Raw genomic sequence first — 22,207 nt, forward strand, 5'->3', positions numbered from 1 at the left:
GGCAGTGTACTGACATACACAGTACAGGACCCCACATCCCAGCATAGAATCTTTGCATTATCTTTAAATCCCAGTTCAGCACACAGTGGCCCAAACCTTCAGTACGCCATCCCTGTTCAATATGCGTTTAAAAAAATATAAATACATGGAAGTACTAATAAATATTTATCTTTAATTGAGATGTACTTATGTAGAAATACATAGAAGTTGCAACATGGAATCAGGCCATTCGGCCCAATCAGTCCGTGTCAGCGTTTGCCCTCCACGTTACTAAATACTTCTCATCACATTTACCCGTCCTGTTCCCATATCCCTGCAATCCCTTTTCCTTCATCCACCTCTCCAATCTAATCTCGGCTGTTGACACAGTTTCTGCCTCAGCCACTAACCCCGGAAGTGAATTCCTCAGCTTCACAACCTTCTGTGCGAAGAAGCTTAACCATGCCCTCTGTTCTAAATCTTTTTACACTCAATCTTGTATCTGTGGCCCCTCGTTCTTGACCCCCTCAACTATTGAAAAATTGTTGTTTCAATGACTCGATATTATTTATACATTTTTGATATCTGGTGCATTAGTTTGTTATTGTTCTCACTCCTTTCACTTCTAAGACTTGTTCGAAAGGGCACAAAATGATTCGCTGCATCGGGGCTGAGTCATTTGATAAAGATATTAGTAACTTGGGACATGCCGTGTGGTAAGTGCAGCGAGCTTGGGAGGAACAGGTGACTGTGGACCTGTGGTTCCCAAAGCCCTCCCCCACTGAGGGCCTTCCTCGCCCCATGTCTGGGTATGTTGTAGACTCATTGATCGAGATTGGTTGCTGTGATTGGTCAACAACTCATTATTGTATCATGCGATCACCAGGATGGTAGAAGGTGAAGCAGGAAAGGGGTACTGAGGTGAATAATCAGCCATGATCTTATTGAATGATGGTGCAGGCTCGAAGGGCCGAATGGCCTACTCCCGCACCTATTTTCTATGTTTCTATGAACTAGATGGACCGTGGTCTTTTTACATCTGTTCCTTTGTTTGGCTGGTCAGCGGCCAGAGCTGTGTCTCACAATTAGAAGCGGGTAATATATTTGGATTGTCATCGTAGCCTGTCTAATGATCTCAGGAACTCGGAACCCGCCCCTAACCTTTTCTTTTACGTGGAAATAATTTATTACCTTTTTAGCATTTTTAACCTTTGTGATTAAAAGTAAATCATCAAAAAGAAACAAATGTACATCCAGGAATTTCGTAGTCCCTGTAAGAAAAGGACAATTAGAAATATTTTAGTTTCAAGTATTTTGACACTAAAGTAATGATGTTTCCAATCGGGAATAAGTAGCACTTACCTGCGAGACTTAACCTGCCTTCATGTAGAAGGTGTCTGTTAGCAGGCGAGAGGAGGCCATCAGCACTGTTATCTTTGAGCAGATATCGAAGACTCTGGTGAGGATTGGGAAATGGGAGTGCAAATGACAAAATCAGACCGTTATTTAAGACCATAGTCCTTCCATAACATTGAAAGACTTTAGTCGGAGGACACTGCGATTATAACGGGGGGGGGGGGTGATACAGATACCCACTTGGCACGATCCACACTCCAACATTGTGTCCACCTCATTAACCCTGGTCCTAGTTTCATCGTCAACTCCCGTGGGGAGCAAGACCCCTGCCATTTTGTTTGTGTGTGTGTGTGGGAGGGGTAAGAGCATACAGGAAGTTCTGCACCATGACACAAGGGGTAAGTCAATCCATAGATTACTTTTTGTACACAACAGAGGTGATTTTAACTTTGTGTGATGGTATGAAGTGAGTGCGAGAGAATCGGCAACCCATTTACACCTCTCCCCATTCTTATTTCCAGAGAAGACTTCAGTGGAAATAAAAATCTACCCCATTCTTTCCCCAGTGCCAGTTGCAATCTACTGCTTCCATTCATGTGAATTATCCATCATGTGTTAAAATGGTATCTATGAAAACCTCTTCCAATCTAAGCTTCAGGTTACAATGCTAGTTTTCGTTCACTTTGTCAATTTTCTTGCAGATGTTTGAATTGGCTGTGAAGGGTCACCATAAGGTTAACCCCGATAGATTGCTCCCACTGGTCAAAGGGGCAGTGGCCAGCAGGCACAAATTGAAGATAATCACAAAGAATTGAAGGGAGGTGAGAGGACATTGCCTTTACACAGGGGGAGGTTAGCGTGTGGAATTCTCGGCTGTTAACTGTTGTTGACGCAGAGTCCGTAAAGACTTTTAAAATGGCATTAGATAGCCATTGAATATTGAAGAGTATGTGAAAAGAAAGATTTGCATTTATATAGCGCCTTTCATGACCACCGGAAGTCTCAAAGCGCTTTACAGGCAACTAACTACTTTTGGAGTGTAGTCAGTGTTGTAATGTGGGAAACGCAGCAGCCAACCTGTACACAGCAAGCTCCCACAAACAGCAATGTGATAATGACCAGATAATCTGTTTTTTTGTTATGTTGATTGAGGGATAAATATTGGGCAGGACACCGGGCATAGCTCCCCTGCTCTTCTTCAAAATAGGATCTTTTATGTCCACTTGAGAGAATAGACAGGGCCTCAGTTTAATTTCACATCCAAAAGACAGCACCTCCAACAGTGCAGCATTGGGATTGTTAGGCTAGATTTTTTTGAGTTCAGGTCTTCTGGAGTGGGACATGAACCCGCAACCTTCTGACCCCGAAGCAAGAGTGCTACCCACTGAGCCACAGCTGAGTATCGAAGAGTATGTGGGGAGCGAACTAGATGGTGGAATTAGACCTGACTCCCCATTGTCATGTATTCAACTATCATTGTAACCCATGTATAAACTGACCTAACTACACCGTGAGAACATTGACCACTAGGTGGTGAACTTGTGGGAGACACTCCTAACCTGGACTTTCAGGTATAAAAGGGGAAGCTCCACCCACCTTCATCACTTCAGTGCTGGCTAATAAAGGTTGCTGGTCACAGAGTGACCTTCTCTCAAGTATGGGCCTCGTGTGCATTTATACTGCATAGTAAAGACATATTATTGGCGACGAGAAACTGGGATTTAAACCACGCGAGCATGGCCACTAGCAGCACAGATGAGAGGTACTGTGTTGGTGATGATTGGGATGATTGGGATGATTGTATTGAGAGACTACAGCAAAGTTTCATCACTAAGGAATGGCTGGGACATGATTCGGCTGACAAACGCAGGGCTCATCTCCTGACGATTTGTGGATCCAGGATGTACTCCCTGATGAAGAACCTTCTAGCACCAGAGAAGCCGGCGGACCAGACTTTTGAAGAGCTCAGTAAGTTGATCGGGGAACACTTTAAACCGGCGAGCAGCATGCATATGGCGAGACACCGGTTTTACACACACCGGCGGCAAGAAGGGAAAAGCGTTCCAGACTTCGTGGCAGATCTCCGGCGACTACCGAGCCTATGTAAGTTCCCAGATGCATGCAGAGCGGAGATGCCGCAAGACTTTTTTATTGAGGGCATCGGGCACGCTGGAGTTTTCAGGAAAGTGATTGAGACCAAAGACTTGACCCTGGAAACGGCGGTTTTGATGGCCCAGACATTTACCTCAGGGGAGGAAGAGACCAGAATGAGGTTTGACAAAAATCTTGGTTTAAATGCAGCAAATGGACAGGGAGTCAACATTGTTAACGCGGCATACAGTTCTCCAGGCAGACAGGGACAATCGGATATGCCCGAGCATGTAGTCGAACCCAAAGGGGGAATTCAACAGAGACAATGGCTAGCTGAACGGCGATTCATGCCATCGCAAGGGACAATGCAGCCAGTAATGGGGCCATCAACACCTGTCAATGGTGCGTTTAAGGACAGTTACAGAGACAGTCAGAGATGATCGACTGGTAATGGACCTTTTGTTTCCAACAACGGCTCATGTTGGAAGTGTGGAGGCAAACACACAGCCAGAGCTTGCAGGTATCAGCAATATACCTGCACAAACTGCAACGTCGGCGGTCACTTGACGCGTATGTGCAGGAAGCCTGCAGCCAGGTTGATGTACGAGGAGGACGGGCCCGATGTAAGCCCTACGAGGCCAAATGAACACTGGTGGAAATCGCTGGAAGCTGAAGTTCAGCGAGTTCATGTGGAGCACATATACAGTTCATACACCAGGACGCCACCGATAATGATGAAAGTGCTCCTCAATGGCATCCCAGTATCAATGGAGCTAGACACGGGGGCCAGCCAGTCCCTGATGAGTATCAAACAGTTCGACAAGTTGTGGGCGTCCAAGGCCAGGAAGCCAAAATTATTGCCAATTGACGCACAGTTATGGACATATACAAAGGAAATCATTCCGGTGCTAGGCAGCGCCACAGTAGTCGTGACCCACAAAGATTCGGAGAACAGGTTGCCACTCTGGATTGTCCCGGGGGACGGTCCCGCATTGCTGGGGAGGAGTTGGCTTGCTGTCATGAACTGGAAATGGGGCGATGTCAATGCAATTTCTTCTGTGGAGCGAATATCATGCTCACAGGTCCTGGACAAATTTGACTCACTATTTCAGCCCAGCATTGGCACTTTCATGGGGACCAAGGTAGTGATTCACATAAACCCGGACACCAGGCCAGTACACCACAAGGCCAGAGCGGTGCCGTACGTGATGCGGGAAAAGATAGAATGCGAATTGGACCGCCTGCTGAGGGAAGGCATCATCTCGTCAGTCGAATTCAGTGACTGGGCGAGCCCGATTGTGCTGGTGCTCAAGGCGGATGGGTCGGTCAGGATATGTGGTGATTACAAGGCCACCATCAATCGGGTGTCACTCCAAGATCAGTACCCGCTACCGAGAGCGGAGGACCTCTTTGCGACGCTATCCGGAGGCAAACTTTTTTCAAAATTGGACCTGACCTCAGCTTACATAACCCAGGAGCTGGCGAGTGAGTTGAAGAAGCTGACCAACATCACGACACACAAGGGGTTGTTTGAGTACAACAGATGTCCGTTTGGGATTCGCTCGGCCGCCGCGATCTTCCAACAAAATATAGAAAGTCTTCTCAAGTCGATTCCAAGGACAGTGGTTTTTCAAGACGACATCCTCATCACGGGTTGCGATACTGAAGAACACCTCCACAACCTGGAGGAGGTGCTACGCAGACTGGACCGGGTAGATCTGCGACTGAAAAAGGTGAAGTGCGTCTTCCTAGCTCCAGAGGTAGAATTCCTGGGGATGAGGGTAGCAGCAGACGGGATCAGACCTCCGGCCTCCAAAACAGAAGCGATCCAGAGAGCACCCAGACCCCGTAACATGACGGAACTGCTTTCGTTCCTGGGGCTCCTGAACTATTTTGGTAACTTTCTTCCCAAATTGAGCACGCTGTTAGAGCCGCTACACGTGCTCTTACACAAAGGTCGTGAATGGGTCTGGGGGGACAGCCAAGAAAAGGCTTTTGATAGAGCACGCAATTTGTTATGTTCCAACAATCTGTTAACGCTATATGACTCATGTAAGAAACTTGTTTTAACGTGCGATGCGTCGTCCTATGGGATCGGGTGTGTGTTGCAGCATGTTAATGCCAAGGGTCAGTTACAGCCGGTAGCTTATGCCTCCAGAAGTCTGTCCCAGGCAGAACGGGGTTACAGGATGGTAGAAAAGGAAGCGCTTGCATGTGTAGATGCTGTAAAAAAAATGCACCAGTACCTGTTTGGCAGGAAATTTGAGCTGGAGACAGAGCACAAACCCCTAACGTCCCTTTTGGCCGACAACAAGGCCATAAATGCGAATGCATTGGCCCGCATACAGAGATGGGCACTCACGTTAGCCGCCTATGACTATACAATTCAGCACAGACTGGGCACTGAAAACTGCGCCGATGCACTCAGCAGGCTCCCACTAGCCACCACCAAGGGGGCAACCGAGCATGCTGCTGAGACGGTCATGGCTGTTGAAGCTTTTGAAAGTGAAGGCTCACCCGTGACAGCCCGTCAGATCAAAATCTGGACAAATAGAGACCCGCTACTGTCTTTAATAAAGAAATGTGTCCTGAATGGGGACTGGGCAGCCACGTACGGGGCATGCCCTGAGGAATTCAAACCATTTCACAGGCGTAAGGATGAACTCTTGATTCAGGCCGATCGCCTACTATGGGGAAACCGAGTAGTCATGCCACAGATGGGCATTCGAGAACTTCACAATGAGCACCCGGGCATTGTCATGATGAAGGCAATTGCCAGGTCACACGTTTGGTTGCCAGGGATAGATGGAACTTTGTGTTCGCAGGTGCAACACGTGTGCCCAGCTGGGCAATGCACACAGGGAAGCCCCCCCTTAGCCCCTGGTCCTGGCCCGCCAAGCCATGGTCACGCATCCATGTGGACTACGCAGGTCCTTTCATGGGAAAAATGTTTTTGGTTGTAGTAGACACCTACTCCAAATGGATCAAGTGTGACATTCTCAATTCAAGCACATCCTCTGCCATGGTAGAAAGTCTACGGGAAATGTTCGCCACCCATGGTCTACCGGATGTCTTGGTCAGCGACAATGGCCCGTGCTTTACAAGCATTGAATTCCAGGACTTCATGGCAGGAAATGGTATCAACCATGTCAGAACGGCACCGTTCAAGCCGGCCTCAAACGGCCAGGTGGAACGAGCAGTGCAGATAATCAAACAGGGGATGCTCAGAATCCAAGGGGGTTTCCTACAAAGCCGCTTATCATACCTCCTGTTGGCCAATAGATCCCGACCACACTTGCTCACAGAGGTCCCACCCACAGAGCTGCTAATGAAAAGGACGCTCAAAACCAGGTTATCCCTTATACACCCCAACATGAAAGAAATTGTTGAGAGCAGGCGCCAGTCACAATATGACTACCATGACGGGAATGCGAGGGCGCGATGTATTGATGTCAATGACCCTGTCTTTGTCCTCAACGACGCTGCAGGGCCTAAATGGCTCGCAGGCACTGTGATTGCCAAAGAGGGGAATAGGGTTTTGGTAGTTAAACATACCAATGGACAAATCTGCCGCAAACACATGGATCAAACGAAAAGGAGGTTCAGCCCATAGAGGAAGCAGAGGAAGAACACGATGTAGAGTTCACTCCTCCACAGGGGACCGAACACAGGAACCAAGCGGAGGAGAGCCCAGTCACTGTGGGCAGTCCGGACAGGCCTGAGGCACCGCAAATAGCAGACACTCAGGCCAGCGCCCAACAACCGGAGCCCCAACTCAGGCGCCCTACAAGGGAGCGTAAACCACCAGAGAGACTCAACCAATGATCCCAATAAGACTTTGGGGGGGAGGTGATGTCATGTATTCAACTGTCATTGTAACCCATGTATAAACTGACCTAAGTTGTACCCTGTGAGAACATTGACCACTCGGTGGTGAACTTGTGGGAGATACTCCTAACCTGGACTTTCAGGTATAAAAGGGGAAGCTCCACCCACCTTCATCACTTCAGTGCTGGCTAATAATGGTTACTGGTCACAGAGTGACCTTCTCTCAAGTATGGACCTCTTGTGCATTTATACTGTATAGTAAGGACATATTACCCATGATGACAAACATTGGTGCGGAGTGCTGGGCAAATGTCCCATGTCTGTGCTGGAACATTCCGTGGGCACGAGTCACCTTCTGCTGTTTTGTCGAACTTCATTGATGTGAGCATGGGCAGTGAACCTCAGCAAGCTATTTCAACATGGGCACTCAGGCTCAGCCTAATTTGCCCTCACTGTGTGTTCATCACACACAAACACTTCTAGGTTGTGGGTTCAAATCACACTCCAGGGGCGTGAGCACATCATCATAGACGGTCCCTGGAACGAGGATGACTTGCTTCCACAAGAGTTCACAGATGTTTCAATGAAGGACCCGATGTTCCAGTCCTGAGCTCCAATTGAGGGGGTGGACGATTTTTTTAAACATGTGGTGACCGTTGCACATCAGTCACCACACGGGCTTGACAGAGTTAGGTCTTGGTCCAGTGGCAAGGGCTAACCAGGATGACTGGAGACCTGCTCTGCTGCACGGACCTATCACAGTGCACACATATCACAGTGTGGGCTGGCCCGTGCTGCCCCTGGCCCCGAACTCATGCCTCCCATGGGCCCCAATCACGTCCCTCTACACTCTCTCGCCGCTCCTTCGCCCCTCTCGCTGCTCCTGCTGTGTCTGCCAACGCTTAGCTGAATAGCCTAACACTCATTGTCGAAGTTCATGTTAAGAATGGGTACTTGGAGTGCACGTTGAATCAAATCGCAGTAAGAGTCAGCACCAGTTTAAATCTAATATACAAGGTGTATGAATCTCTGCCCAGAATGAGCTAATAGTATCTGAATATTTAATGCAGTGTGACTCCCCTTTAAAAGTATTTATGTCTGTCTGCAGTTCTTGTGGGAGAAAGTGGAGATGACATATCTGTGATCAACTTACTATCTTCCCACCTTGAGGGAGCCTTATTCTTAGTGTAAGTGAAAGGTTTTGTTTCTCACTATGTAAGTTTGCATATATGTGAAATCTCAAGTCAGTATTTTGCATGGTGTTATAGTACCGAATAATTAGCTCGATACCTATCTGCCGCAAAACTTAAATGCAAACATTTCTGCCTTAAACTGCGTCAATGATGGTCTCCATGAGAAGGAACAATAAGGCCATCTGATTTACAAAACTCCAGCAAGCTGAGGGCACTTTCCACCAGCGATGTTTCTTGGGCAAACGTACATCTCGCCGGCAAGTGCCATTCGGCCAGTGCTCAAGTTACAATTGAGGTTTGATTGCCATTGAGATAAATTATGGGTCTCTTTCCAATGCAACTTTTAGATCTTAGGTACTTGGGCAATTAAATCCGTTTTTTACGCTGCTGTATTAGTGCAAATGAAATGGAATAAAGAATGCATTTATATCCCTGCTTTCACGACGTCCAATGGCTGTAAAGACGGGGCCTCAGTTTAATGTCTCGTCCAAAAGATGGTACCTCTGACAGTGCAGCACTCCCTCAGTACTTCATTGACTGCATTGTCAGCCTAGATTATGTGCTCAAGTCTCCGGAGTGGAACTTGAACCCACAACCTTCTGATTCAGAGACGAGAGTGCTAACAGCTAATATCTAAGTGCATTTCAGACAAATATAATTACATCACAATTTTATTAAGGTTATGCAGCTGAGGAGCTGGAATACAAGGGGGGGAAGTTAGGCTACATTATATAAAACTCTGGTTAGACCCCATTTAGAGCATTGCTTTCAGTTCTGGGCCCGGCTCCTTAGAAAGGATATATTGGCCTTGGAGGGGAGCAGCGCAGAGTCACCAGTTAAACGGATTAAATTATGAGAACAGGTTGCATAGGCTAGCCCTGTATTACCTTGAGTACAGAAGTTTGAGGGATGATCTAATTAAGGTGTTTAAGACAATCAATGGAGTTACTAAGGTAGAGCAAGCAATATTCCCTCTGGTGAAGGAAATCCAGAGCAAGGAGGCTAAAGTGAGAGTTAGGCTGATCACGGGCGATGTCAGGAAGCACTTCGTCACACAAAAGCTGTTGAGGGTGGAGGGGCAATTGACAATGTCAAAATTCAGATTGATAGATTTTTGTTAGGCAAGGGTAGTAAGAGTTACGGACCCATGGTGGGTAGATGGAGTTAAGATACAGATCAGCCATGATGTCATTGAATGGCAGAACAGGCTCAAGGGGTTGACTGGCCTGCTCCACTTGCCATGTTTCTTTTGCTCTTAATGTCCCAGTTGTGTCTCCTAACAATTAACAAGAGTTATGCAATTATTTAAATAGTTTTGATTGATTTATTATCACGCCTGGAATGCATTGTTTGCATTTGGAAGATCACCAGAATAGCCCTGTTGGCACTCATCCCACACACCAGTTATACTCATTCTAGTTTATTCTCCCCTCACACCATCCTGCAGCTCAATGGCCAACTTGCTGATGGACCTCTGCTTTTTTTAGGGACATGAGAAATCAGGAAAAATTCCCTGTCAGAGCTCCCCCCCCCATGCGAGAACCCTTCACCTTCTGGCTAAAAGGGGGGAATACTAGAACTAAGGCGTCAGCTGTGGCTCAGTGGGTAGCACACTTGCCTCTGGGTCAGAAGGTTGTGGGTTCAAGTTCCACTCCAGAGACTTAAGCACAAAAATCTAGGCTGACACTCCAGTGCAGTGCTGAGGGAGTGCTGCACAGCCAGAGGTACCGTCTTTTGGATGAGATGTTAAACCGTCTGCTCTCTTGGGTAGATGTAAAAGATCCCGCAGAAGAGCAGGGGAGTTCTCCCTGGGGCCAATATTTATCCCTCAATTGACATCACTAAAAAGAGATGATCTGGTTATTGTCACATTGCTGTGTGTGAATTGGTTGGCGCGTTTCCTACATTACAATAGTGACTGCACTCAAAAGTACATCATTGGCTGTAAAGCGCTTCGGGATGTCCTGAGGTTGTGAAAGGAGCTATAGAAATGCAAGGTCGTTCTGTACTAAATCGATGGCTCTCTCCCTGAAATAAGGTCAGCTGTTGCATAAACAACATGGGAGGAAGCATCATCATCATCATAGGCAGTCCCTCGAAGCGAGGATGACTTGCTCCCACGCCAAAAAGGGATGAGTTCACAGGTGTTTCAATGAAGCCCCTACTATTCCAGGTCCCGAACTACATCCTGAAGGGTGGAAGATGCCTGTGCGTGGATTTTTTTAACGCGTGGTGGCCGTTGCACACCAGCCACCACACGGGCTTGACAGAGCTAGGTCTTGGTCCAGTGGCAAGGATTGACCAAGATTAACTGGAGGCCAGCTCTGCTGCACAGACCGAGCGCACACATATCGCAGTGTGGGCTGGCCCGTGCTGCCCCTGGGCCCTCGCCTCTTCTGGGCCCCAGATTCACGTCTCTCCTGGGCCCCGGTCACTTCCCTCTACGGACTTTTGCCGCTCGTTCGCCCCTCCTGCTGTGCCTGCCCGCACTGAAGTCAGCGACCCGGCTTCACAGCTATCGCTCTCCTGCCGCCACACGCTGCTCCCTCCAATGGCCCTGATGGCCATGGGCCCAATGGCCCCAATGGCCTTGGTTCCGCTGTTCCCTCCAATGGAGGAAGCAGTGGAACCATGGCAACATGATATAGTCTCACACCTGTGTATTCCCACTAATCCACAAGTGCCCGCAGGGGAAGGATATTCAACGCTGTTTATTTATCTCCATGTATCCTACGGGTTTCCTGTTAATCTGACACCGAACTGCTCTAAATGAAGCATTATTCGAGGTCCCCAGCTGACTGGCACTTGGCAACACTCCCCAGTGATAAATTATTTGCTAACAAGAACAGTCTGACTTCCTTTCATTTATTAGACTGGAGGCGCCTGTTCCATGATACCAGTGTGTCTCTCACGCATGTCCCGCAAACATGCTGTAGCCCCACCAGTGGGCAAGCACAATAAAGGAGAAACCCGGGCCAATAAACATCATCTAAAACTGGAGAAGCTTCACTAGACAGTCGGCTTGGTGAAGGGGCTTCCAGGGTTTCCCTGTGTTCAGACTGACAGGACAACAACAACAACTTGTATTTATATAGCGCCTTTAACGTAGTGAAATGTCCCAAGGCGCTTCACGGAAGAGTTATGAGACAGAAAATTTGACACCAAACCGCATAAGGCGACATTAGCGCAGGTAAAGAGGTAGGTTTTAAGGAGCGTCCTGAAGGAGGAAAGAGAGGTAGAGAGGTGGAGAGGTTTAGGGATGGAGTTCCAGAGCTTGGGGCCAAGGCAACAGAAGGCACAGCCACCGATGGTTGAGCGATTATAATCAGGGATGCTCAGGAGGGCAGAATTAGAGGAGCGCAGACATCTCCGGCGGTGGGGGGGGGGGGGTTGTGGGGCTGGAGGCGATTACAGAGATAGGGAGGGGCGAGGCCATGGAGGGATTTGAAAACAAAGATGATAATTATGAAATTGAGACGTTGCTTAACCGTCAGCCAATGTAGGTCAGCGAGCACAGGGGTGATGGGTGAGCGGGACTTGGTGCGATTTAGGACATGGGCAGCCACGTTTTGGATCACCTCGAGTTTACGTAGGGTAGAATGTGGGAGGCCAGCCAGGAGTGCTTTGGAATAGTCAAGTCTAGAGGTAACAAAGGAATGGATGAGGGCTTCAGCAACGGATGAGCTGAAGCAAGGGCAGAGATAGGCGATGTTACAGAGGTGGAAATAGGTGGTCTTAGTTATGCTGCGGATATGTGGTCGAAAGCTCATTTCAGGATTAAATATGACACCAAGGTTGCGAACAGTCTGGTTCAACCTCAGACAGGAGTTGGGGAGAGGGGTGGAGTCAGTGGCTAGGGAACGGAGTTTGTGGCAGGGTTCAGTTTCCAAACATTTAAGTGGAGAAAATTTCTGCTCATCCAGAACTGGATGTCGGACAAGTAGTCTGACAATTTAGAGACCATGGAGGGGTCGAGAGAAGTGGTGGTGAGGTAGAGCTGGGTGTCATCAGCGTACATGTGGAAACTGACGCTGTGTTTCCGGATGATGTCACCAAAGGGACAACATGTAGATGAGAAATAGGAGGGTCCAAGGATAGATCCTTGGGGAACACCAGATGTAATGATGCGGGAATGGGAAGAGAAGCCATTGCAGGTGATTCTCTGACTACGATTAGATGGATAAGAATGGAACCAGGCGAGTGCAGTCCCACCCAGCTGGACGATGGTGGAGAGGCGTTGGAGAAGGATGGAGTGGTCAACCGTGTCATAGACTGCAGACAGGTCAAGAACGATGAGGCGGGATAGTTTGCTTTTGTCACAGTCACAAAGGATGTTATTTGTGCCTTTGATGAGAGTCGTTTCGGTACTGTGGCCGGGGCGGAAACCGGATTTGGGGGGATTCAAACATGGAATTGCGGGAAAGCTGGGCATGGCTTTGAGAGGCAACAACATATTCAAGGACTTTGGAGAGGAAAGGAAAGGAAACAAATCTCCCAAAATAGTGGGTCTAAAACCAAATCACTCTTTTGGCCCTTCAGCTGACGCACAGTTTACTTTATTTTGGAGATGAGAATTGTTGATTTATTTGTGATAAAAAGCCTTTCTCTAAATCAATACTGTCTGAACTAGGTATGCATGGTTACAGCTGTGGGAAAATCACTTGAGAGATTGTGGTTGCCATGTCAACGGGTCAGAGTCTATGAAGTTGCTAGGAGTTAATAGATACTTCAGTGAGTTGCAGCAAGGAATAGCACACCAGAACCCTTTCGAACCACTTCAGATAGGCAGTAATTCTGCCCTCTTGAGCATCGCTGATTATAATCGCTCTACCATTGGCGGCCGTGCCTTCTGTTGCCTCGACCCCAAGCTCTGGAACTCCCTGCCTAAACTCTCCATCTCTCTACCTCTCTTTCCTCCTTCAAGACACTCCTTAAAACATACCTCTTTCACCTGCGCTAATTTCTACCTATGTGGCTTTGTGCCAAATTGTTTTATCTCATAACTCTCCTGTGAAGCGCCTTGGGACGTTTCACTATGTTAAAGGCGCTATACAAAGACAAGTTGTTGTTGTTGTTTTATTTACCGAGAAGAAAATGGCTTCAGTTATGCTTCCTATCACCCGGCGTTCTACACAGGAGAGCTGGATCATCTGCCATAATGGAGCAGGATGCATTGGCGGCGATTGGAAATTAGTGGATAATCGAGAGTCCCAAATTTCTTCCAACGGCGTTCTGTTTTAAACTGAAGCAGTTAACGGGGCTGAGCCCACGTTGGTCATCAGGCATTTGCCCCAAACCTCCTCATAAACTCAATGCCATAAAATTCCTGGCAGATAATCAAAGTTCCAATGTCTTGGCAAGTGAGCTTTAAACGATAGGAATTGTAATGATGATGGAGTAAGCGGTGATAAATATAATCATTATTTATGTCGGTGACATTCCATTCTGTCTCTGAGACAATGTTATCCTCCCCAGTGCACTGAGTGATTCACAACTTGCTTGGCACTAAGAATATAAAATCAATCAGGGTGATAAGAGTCAACCAATGCCAATCTATGACCTGGTACCGACTAGCATCTCCTTCAGTTTTTATCGCACAACAAGTGTTAAAAGGGTTCAAGTATTTGGGAGTCAATGTCACTCTGCCCCCAAGAACTCTGCGTTCCTCCAACTCTGCTCTCTTGCAAGTCCCCACCTCCTTCGCCAGACAACTGCCTTCTGTTGCCTGGGCCCCAAGCTCTGGAATCCCCTCCCCAAACCTCTCCACCTCTCTCTCCTCCTTTAGGATGCTCCTTAAAACCGACCGGTTTGTGCAAACTTTCGGTCACCTGGCCTAATGTCGCCTTCTTTGGCTCAGTGACAAATTTTGTCTGATTGCGTTCCTGTGAAGCGCCATGGGACGTTTTCCTACATTAAAGGCGCTATATAAATGCAAGTTGCAGTTGTTGTACCAGTTCGTCATGTAATCTCTAAGTGTTATAAAGGAAGACGTCTATATACTTACTGGTGCACGAGAAAAATACTGCGGATACTGGAATCTGAAATAAACACAGAAAATGCTGGAAATACTCAGCAGGTCAGGCAGCAAGTGTGGAGAGAGAAACAGAGTTAATGTTTCAGGTCGATGACCCTTCGTCAGAACTGGTTATCGACCTGAAACGTTAACTCTGTTTCTCTCTCCACAGATTCTGCCTGACCTGCTGAGTATTTCCAGCATTTTCTGTTTTTAGATACACTTATTGGTGTTTTGAGTCAGTAATTGTAACAGTCTTTATACTCAATCGCTCATTCGGCCTGGCCTTGTACTGACATTTTGCGTAGATCTCCCACTGAACAAGGACAGTAGATTTGGGTCATGTTTGCAAGATCGCATCCGGGAATCTACACAGTACATGTTCCCTGGTCATCTGCAATCATCAAATCTAAAGCATAAGCTAAGAAAAGACTGAGACACAGACACAGGCAAGTGTGCTGATATCTTCCTTTGTAACTTGAAGACCGTGAATTCATTCCCCTTTAAATGAAAAGCTTTTTTCCTACAATTTTAGAACCTTCTCTTCAGATGTGTTACCTGAGTTCTCAAGGTGTCAACTGTGGCTCAGTGGGTAGCATGCTTGTCTCAACGTCAGAAGGTTGTGGGTTCAAATCCCACTCCAGGTACTTGAGCACTAAAATCTAGGCTGACACTCCAGTGCAGTGCTGAGGGAGCGTTGCACTGTCAAAGATGCTGTCTCTCAGATGAGATGTTAAACCGAGGCACTGACTGCTCTCTCAAGTGACTGTAAAAGATCCTGTGGCACTATTTTGAAGAAGAGCAGGGGAGTTATCCCTGGGGCCAATATTTATTCCTCAATCAACATAACAAAAACAGATTATCTGTTTGTGGGAGCTTGCTGTGCATAAATTGGCTGCTGTGATTCCCACATTACAACAGTGACTACACTCCAAAAGTACTTCATTGGCCGCAAAGCGCTTTGTGACGTCCGGTGGTCGTGAAAGGCGCTACATAAATGCAAGTCTTTCTTCTTTTCCCATCAGCTGGCCTTGTCGCTATGATTGAGAAACTACTATCTCTACGCCCTCTGTGTAGCTAAAGTGTTAACAATGATCCCATTTCCAGGAATGTTTTACTTAACTTAACATATTCTTGCGCTCCGCTACTAATTATGGAATCGTGGAACTTTGCGGCACAGAAGGAGGCCACTTGGCCCAATGTGTCTGTACTGGCTCCCTGGACCAGCTATCCACTCAGTCCTATTCCCCTGCCCCATGGCCTTTCTACATTGCTCTTTTTCAAATATTTATCAAATTGGCGTTTAAAAGTTATTATGGATTCTACTTCTACCACTATTTCTGGTAGGACATTCCATCTCCGACCACCCCTCTGTGGAAACCCTCTCCCCCACCCCCCCAAACACACACACATTCTTTCTTTGTTCCTTTGGTGATGAACTTAAATTTACGCCCTTTCCTTACTATTGTGTCTATAAGCACTCTAGTAATGACTCCACGAGGTAAGGTATTGTACTTGAACTGTTGTGACCTAAGTCCATTTATTGCATGAGGGTACAGTAAGGTGAGCTCCCTTTTATACTTGCTTACCTGCAGTGTGCAGATGACCTTTAGGTCTCCACCAGTTGCACCCTCTGGTGGTACAGGCATATTGTATACAGTGTGAAGATACATTCATGTAACTGTACATTAAGTGTACAGGGTATATAGATACACGACAGTTACTGACTCACCAACCTGCGAATATAAGTTTCCCCAATTTACCATATCAAAACCTCTCCGAATTCTGAACACCTCTATCCTATCTCCTCTTAATTGTCTCTGTTCTAATTTTAAAAAGCCCTAATTTCTCTCAGCTCTCCTCATAACTAAAGCCTCTCATCTCTGGCATCATCCCTGGTGATTCTCGTCTCCATGGACCTTCTCCATGGCCTCGTCACCCTTCCGAAAGTAAGGTGGCCAAAACTGGCCACAATATTCTCACGATGACCTAACCAATGATTTTGCACACTGTGCTTCTATTTATAAAACCTAGCATTCCTCTGACCTTTTTTTTGCCAGCTTTACCAACTTATCCTCCTACTTGTAAACATTTGTGTATCTGAGCCCCCAAGTCTCTGTGTTCCTCAACACCATTTAACTCTTTTGTGTAAATTTCTCAACCCAGGATTTTGGGCTCCTGCTCCATCACCTTTACTCCTCATGGGAACATAATCATCCCTTTGAACATTTCCCATTGCTTGCGCACGGTCTTATTTACCGCTGTATCTCGGTTAGTTCCTTTTCTATCTCATTGAAATTGGCTTTCCCCCCCAGCTAAGCATCGTTAACATTGACTGCAGGACTTGGTGCGAGTTAGGATAGGGGGCGAGAGAGGTTTGGAGGAGCTCAAGTCGGTGGAGAGTGGGAGATGGGCATAAACTTATAAATTGCACGGCGATCATCAGAACAAAGCGTTTAAGACACATGGCAGAGACGATCGTTAGCGGGTTCTGGATGTAAGGCTCCAACCAGCGGTCCGGAGAACACACCCACCTCAGGTACAAACGCTTGCTTATTTCTTTCCCAGATTGGAGGCCAAACAATGATCTCTTGGAGCTGCTGAAATTGCTGAAACCTTTGCAGCCACTTCACTTTCCCCTCAAGGTCACCTGACACACAGGACACAAAAAAAAAATCTATTAACGACGGGGATTTTCCGCGTTGAAATATTTGTGCAAGAGCCAGAAAGTATTGGAGGCTGACTGTTTAGCTTGGCAAAGCTACTGGCAGAGTCCGATTTTAACCCCCGCTGGAGCAGGCGGCAATCCCGAGCGGGAGGACTGCTGGGAGTGCCACCGGTCAGCAGATCGCCCATTTCAGGTGGAAATCATCATCATAGGCGATTGCCGCCAATCTAAAAATGAGTCCTTAGGTGGCTGAACAGTCCAATACGAGAACCACAGTCCCTGTCACAGGTGGGACAGACAGTGGTTGAGGGAAAGGGGAGGGTGGGACTGGTTTGCCGCATGCTCTTTCCGCTGCCTGCGCTTGATTTCTGCATGCTCTCGGCGATGAGACTCGAGGTGCTCAGCGCCCTCCTGGAAGCACTTCCTCCACTTAGAGCGGTCTTTGGCCAGGGACTCCCAGGTGATGGTGGGGATGTTGCACTTTATCAGGGAGGCTTTGAGGGTGTTCCTGTAACGTTTCCTCTGCCCACCTGGGCCTCATTTGCCGTGAAGGAGTTCTGAATAGAGTGCTTGCTTTGGTAGTCTCGTGTCTGGCATGCGAACTATGTGGCCCGCCCAGCGGAGCTGATCAAGTGTGGTCAGTACTTCAATGCTGGGGATGTTGGCCTGGTTGAGGATGCTAATGCTGGTGCGTCTGTCCTCACAGGGGAGCTGGCCAGCGGGGGTAGGGGTGAAGATTGGGCGGCCTGAAGAAGGATTACAGCAGCACCATTGAGCCAGGGGGGCCGGTGGGGGGTGAAGTGGGGCTTTCAAGCTCTGCTTAAAGGGTTAAGAATGGGTCTCGGGACTAAAATGAGATAAATAGGCTTTTGCAGTGGTCAGCATTCTAAGTTGCTTAACGGGCAGAAGAGATAACGCTAAATATAACATATCAGAATGATTAACTGTTGCAAGCAGTGTAACCTGAGGGTAATTACAAATAGCCAAGCTGTTGAACCACAGCAGGCCCAGAGAGGCAGTTAAACAGAGCAAGGGGTCAGAGGTAACACATTGGAGAAACTCCATCTGTTTTGAGACATAGGCCAATGATTGTGTGACGTGAAAGGGAATTCGTCAATCAGTAATTGTGCACACGGGCTTTGGGCCAATGAAACGGCTGAGGGAGGCCATGCATGAGGCTGACATGCATCATTCTGTTTATGAAAGGTTGCTTGGAACTTTGTAGCATCGGAGAGGCATGGCTTCAGACAACCACCGGTGCAAAATAAAGACTGCTTGAATCTTCGAACCCAGACCTGGTGTTGTGTTTATTTTAAATACTCCACTGCAGGGGGGCTTGAGGTGTCTTGTGAGACTCTTGTGGCAGCAGAGGTCCGGAATTTCCTTGTGGGGTCCGCAGCAGCACCCCTGCTCCTCCTGGCACCCCGCTAAGGAATTTCTGTTTTCCCTTCCCTTAGCCAGCTTCCCGAAAGTTGTACCTGGTGGGAGGGACATGGGTTGCCAACCCTCCAGGATTGTCCTGGAGTCTTCAGGAATTGAAGATTAATCTCCGGGACATGGCTGTGAGCAACAACCCGGGAGAAAAATCACCGGGGCAATAAAACAAAAAATAATTTTCTTTCAACACTTTTGTTTATTTGTTGCAAAAATGTTGGAGTCGAGAAAGAAAAGGCTGTTTGACTGACAGTCAAGAATCATCCAATCGGGCAAGTCTGCTCGCCAACCAATGGGTGTGGGGAGGCGGGGCCCTGTAAGGATGGACGTGTTAGATGACCAATGACGGGAGGGTGGGGGCGGGGCTGTTGGAGGGAGGAGATCATGTGATACAATCTCCAGGATTACACCCGGCCAGAGTTGGCAACACTGGCCGGTCGCTCGTTAAAACACCCTCCGGGTCCCGTGTACATCCTGGCACCCTGAGTTATATTTATTAACAGGAGCCTCATTCACCCCCCGCCCCAAAAAACCCTGCAGTTTTAAAATGGGAAATTGGTGGGAAATGGAGCTGCTCAATTTTAACTGCATCCCCACTTCTTTCCTGCCAATCGCAGTTAGTTCAACATCATAAGAACATAGGAACTGCGAGGCAAGAAGAGAGCGAGGTCCATCTAGTTCGCCTTCTACCATCCTGGTCGGCACATGATACGATAATGGAGTTGTTGACCAATCACAGCAACCAATCTCTATCAATGTGTCTACAACAGACCCAGACACGAGGTGAGGAAAACCCCCAGTGGGGGGAGAGCTTTGGGAACCACAGGTCCACAGTCAACCATTCCTCCCGAGCTCGCTACACTCACCACATCATGTCTCAAATTACTCATATACTGTATCCCAAATGTTATTTTCTGAAAGAAATCTATCTCATTTGTATTGGAATTAATCAGTACAAACTGTTTCCACCATCTCCCTCTGGCATCTGTTCCATAGATTGACCACTCGATCACTGAAATATTGTTTCCGCACATAGGTTTTCAATTTACCGCCCTTCAAGCTCAATCGTGTCCTCTGGGTTCTGCTGTTCTGGACATGGTGAAATGGCTCGTCACATTTCAGTTAACTGATGTCGCCCCTCTATTACAATGTTCGGTACCGAAGCTTTTAAAGAACCAAGAAGATTATGGATCTCCCTTTGTGGTAAAACTGGCAAGTACTGAACGAGTCTGGCTCCACTCAGTTAGAAAAAGACAGTCATCGCAATTCAAAACGAAACCCCCTGCAGTTAGGAAAATGCACTCACAAATAGAATTGTCCACCTGTTTGATGATCACTTCAACCCTCTGTTTCTCTGCTGCCTCGGTGATTCTCTTCCAAATGTTCCTCAGGAGTAAGGGGTACCTCATGAACCTCTGCAGGGGGGAGACCAGGAGGTCGGACAGGTGCAGCCGCTTGCACTGTTCATTCTGTTCACACCACTGTCCCATGCAAATAAAACACAGGGAGGTTTCTGGAGGAGCAGCATGGTATGAAAAGCAAGGCATGTACAACAGCAAACAATGGGTTATGTGGGACAGACCTTGTTACATGTAGAAGAAAAATCTTCATCACTTGTATCTCCAGCCCTTGGGTCTAGTTTCTGACACTAATTTTTGTAACATTCACAACCTTGGCGACATCATCCGAAAACACAGTGTCAGTTTCCACATGTACGCTGATGACACCCAGCTCCACCTCACCACCACTTCTCTCGACCCCTCCACGGTCTCTAAATTGTCAGACTACTTGTCCGTCATCCAGTTCTGGATGAGCTGAAATTTTCTCCAATTGAATATTGGAAAAACTGAAGCCATTGTTTTCTGTCCCCGCTACAAACTGCGTTCCCTAACCACTGACTCCATCCCTCTCCCCACCTTCTGTCTGAGGCTGAACCAGACTGTTCACAACCTTGATGTCATATTTGACCCTGAAATGAGCTTTCAACCACATATCCACAGCATAACTAAGACCGGCCTATTTCCACCTCTGTAAGATCGCTCGTCTCCACCCTTTGCCTCAGCTTATCCGCTGCTGAAGCCCTCATCCATGCCTTTGTTACCTCTAGACTTGACTATTCCAACGCACTCCTGGCTGGCCTCCCACATTCTACCCTACGTAAACTAGAGGTGATCCAAAACTCAGCTGCTCGTGTCCTAACCAAGTCCCATTCACCCATCACCCCCTGTGCTCGCTGACCTACATTGGCTTCCGGTTAAGCAATGCCTCGATTTCAAAACTCTCATCCTTGTTTTCAAATCCCTCCATGGACTCGCCCCTCCCTAGCTCTGTAATCTCCTCCAGCACCACAACCCCCGAGATATCTGCGCTCCTCTAATTCTGCCCTCCTGAGCATCTCTGATTATAATCCCTCAACCATTGGTGGCCGTGCCTTCTGTTGCCTGGGCCCCAAGCTCTGGAACTCCCTGCCTAAACCTCTCTGCCTCTCTACCTCTCTTTCATCCTTCAAGATGCTCCTTAAAACCTACCTCTTTGACCAAGCTTTTGGTCACTGGCCCTGATTTCTCCTTATGCAGCTCAGTATCAATTTTTTAATCTCCTAATACTCCTGAAAGGTGCATTGGCACGTTTCACTACCTTAAAGGCGCTAAATAAATACAATTTGTTGTTGTTGTTACAGATGGTACAATGTAGTATTTGCATACATGCCCACAGATTTCATATTTTGATGATTCCACAAGCTTTTATACTGGGAGGTTTTGTTAATCGACTTCAAAAAAAAATCATGCCCAGGATGTTAGCAAGGCTGAATTTATTGCCCTGAATACAGTGGGGTATAAATCCGTCTCGCGCAGCAATGCAACACGGGTGAGAGCCAATAGGCTAAACTCCACGGTCGATGCTCAGCCCCGTTGACTTCAATAGGACTGAATATTAAGCGGGGCGTATAACAGGCGGCAAATGTGGCACCGTTAGTTTAGCGCCACTGCCCACAGCGAAGTTCTACCCCGGTGATTCTTGTTACAATTGAATGACTTGTCACTTGAGTGGAAATGTAGAATCAGCCGGTGTGGGACTGGAGTCACGTGCGGGCACGGACCGGGTAAGGACAGCAGGCTCCCGTCCCTGAAGGACATCAGTGAACGAGTTGGGCTTTGACCACAATCTGCAAAATGTAAAAGATTGAGGGGGCGAAATTGCATATCGCCCCATTTTGGATGGCGGTAACCTTGGTGATCCAGGACCTCCTGCACCCAAAGTCCCGCCCTGCGTTACCACCCCCAGCGAGGAAGGGGAGTGCAATGTCGGGCGTCCACTTCCTCTCGGGGGCGTGTCTGGGGCGCTAACCGTGGGGATGTCGCAGCGCTGTGCGCAGCTTCTCCGCGAGCACTGGGCCCTCCCCCTCCATTAAAGGGGAGGGCGCGCTGCGAGCTCTGCAGTGGGGCGAGGGGGGCCTCCGCTGGGCCACCAGGGATGAGGAGTGCCGTGGCCACAGCCCGGCACAGAAGCGGAGTGCCGAGCTGCACCATCGCGGCACGGACCCCGCCGAAAACGGGACTGATGGCAGGACCAGTAGGTTGGCCGAAAAATCAAAATGGCGGCACCTCCTCTTTTAAGTTTCGCCCGGCGAGCGGAGTGGGGCCC

General features: G+C 47.9%; 1 protein-coding gene across 1 annotated transcript in view; it reads right to left on the reverse strand.

Annotated features, from left to right (window-relative positions):
• plekhg7 (pleckstrin homology domain containing, family G (with RhoGef domain) member 7) overlaps nt 1-22,207 on the reverse strand; it is a 177,627-nt gene that overhangs the window by 2,269 nt on the left and 153,151 nt on the right. Inside the window, 5 exon segments of the mRNA XM_070896773.1 lie at nt 1,171-1,250; nt 1,342-1,435; nt 16,995-17,110; nt 19,869-20,048; nt 20,051-20,075. Coding sequence (XP_070752874.1) covers nt 1,171-1,250; nt 1,342-1,435; nt 16,995-17,110; nt 19,869-20,048; nt 20,051-20,075 — 495 coding nt within the window.

This window comes from Pristiophorus japonicus, chromosome 13 (assembly GCF_044704955.1).
Source record: "Pristiophorus japonicus isolate sPriJap1 chromosome 13, sPriJap1.hap1, whole genome shotgun sequence".
Classification (NCBI taxonomy): Eukaryota; Metazoa; Chordata; class Chondrichthyes; family Pristiophoridae; genus Pristiophorus; species Pristiophorus japonicus.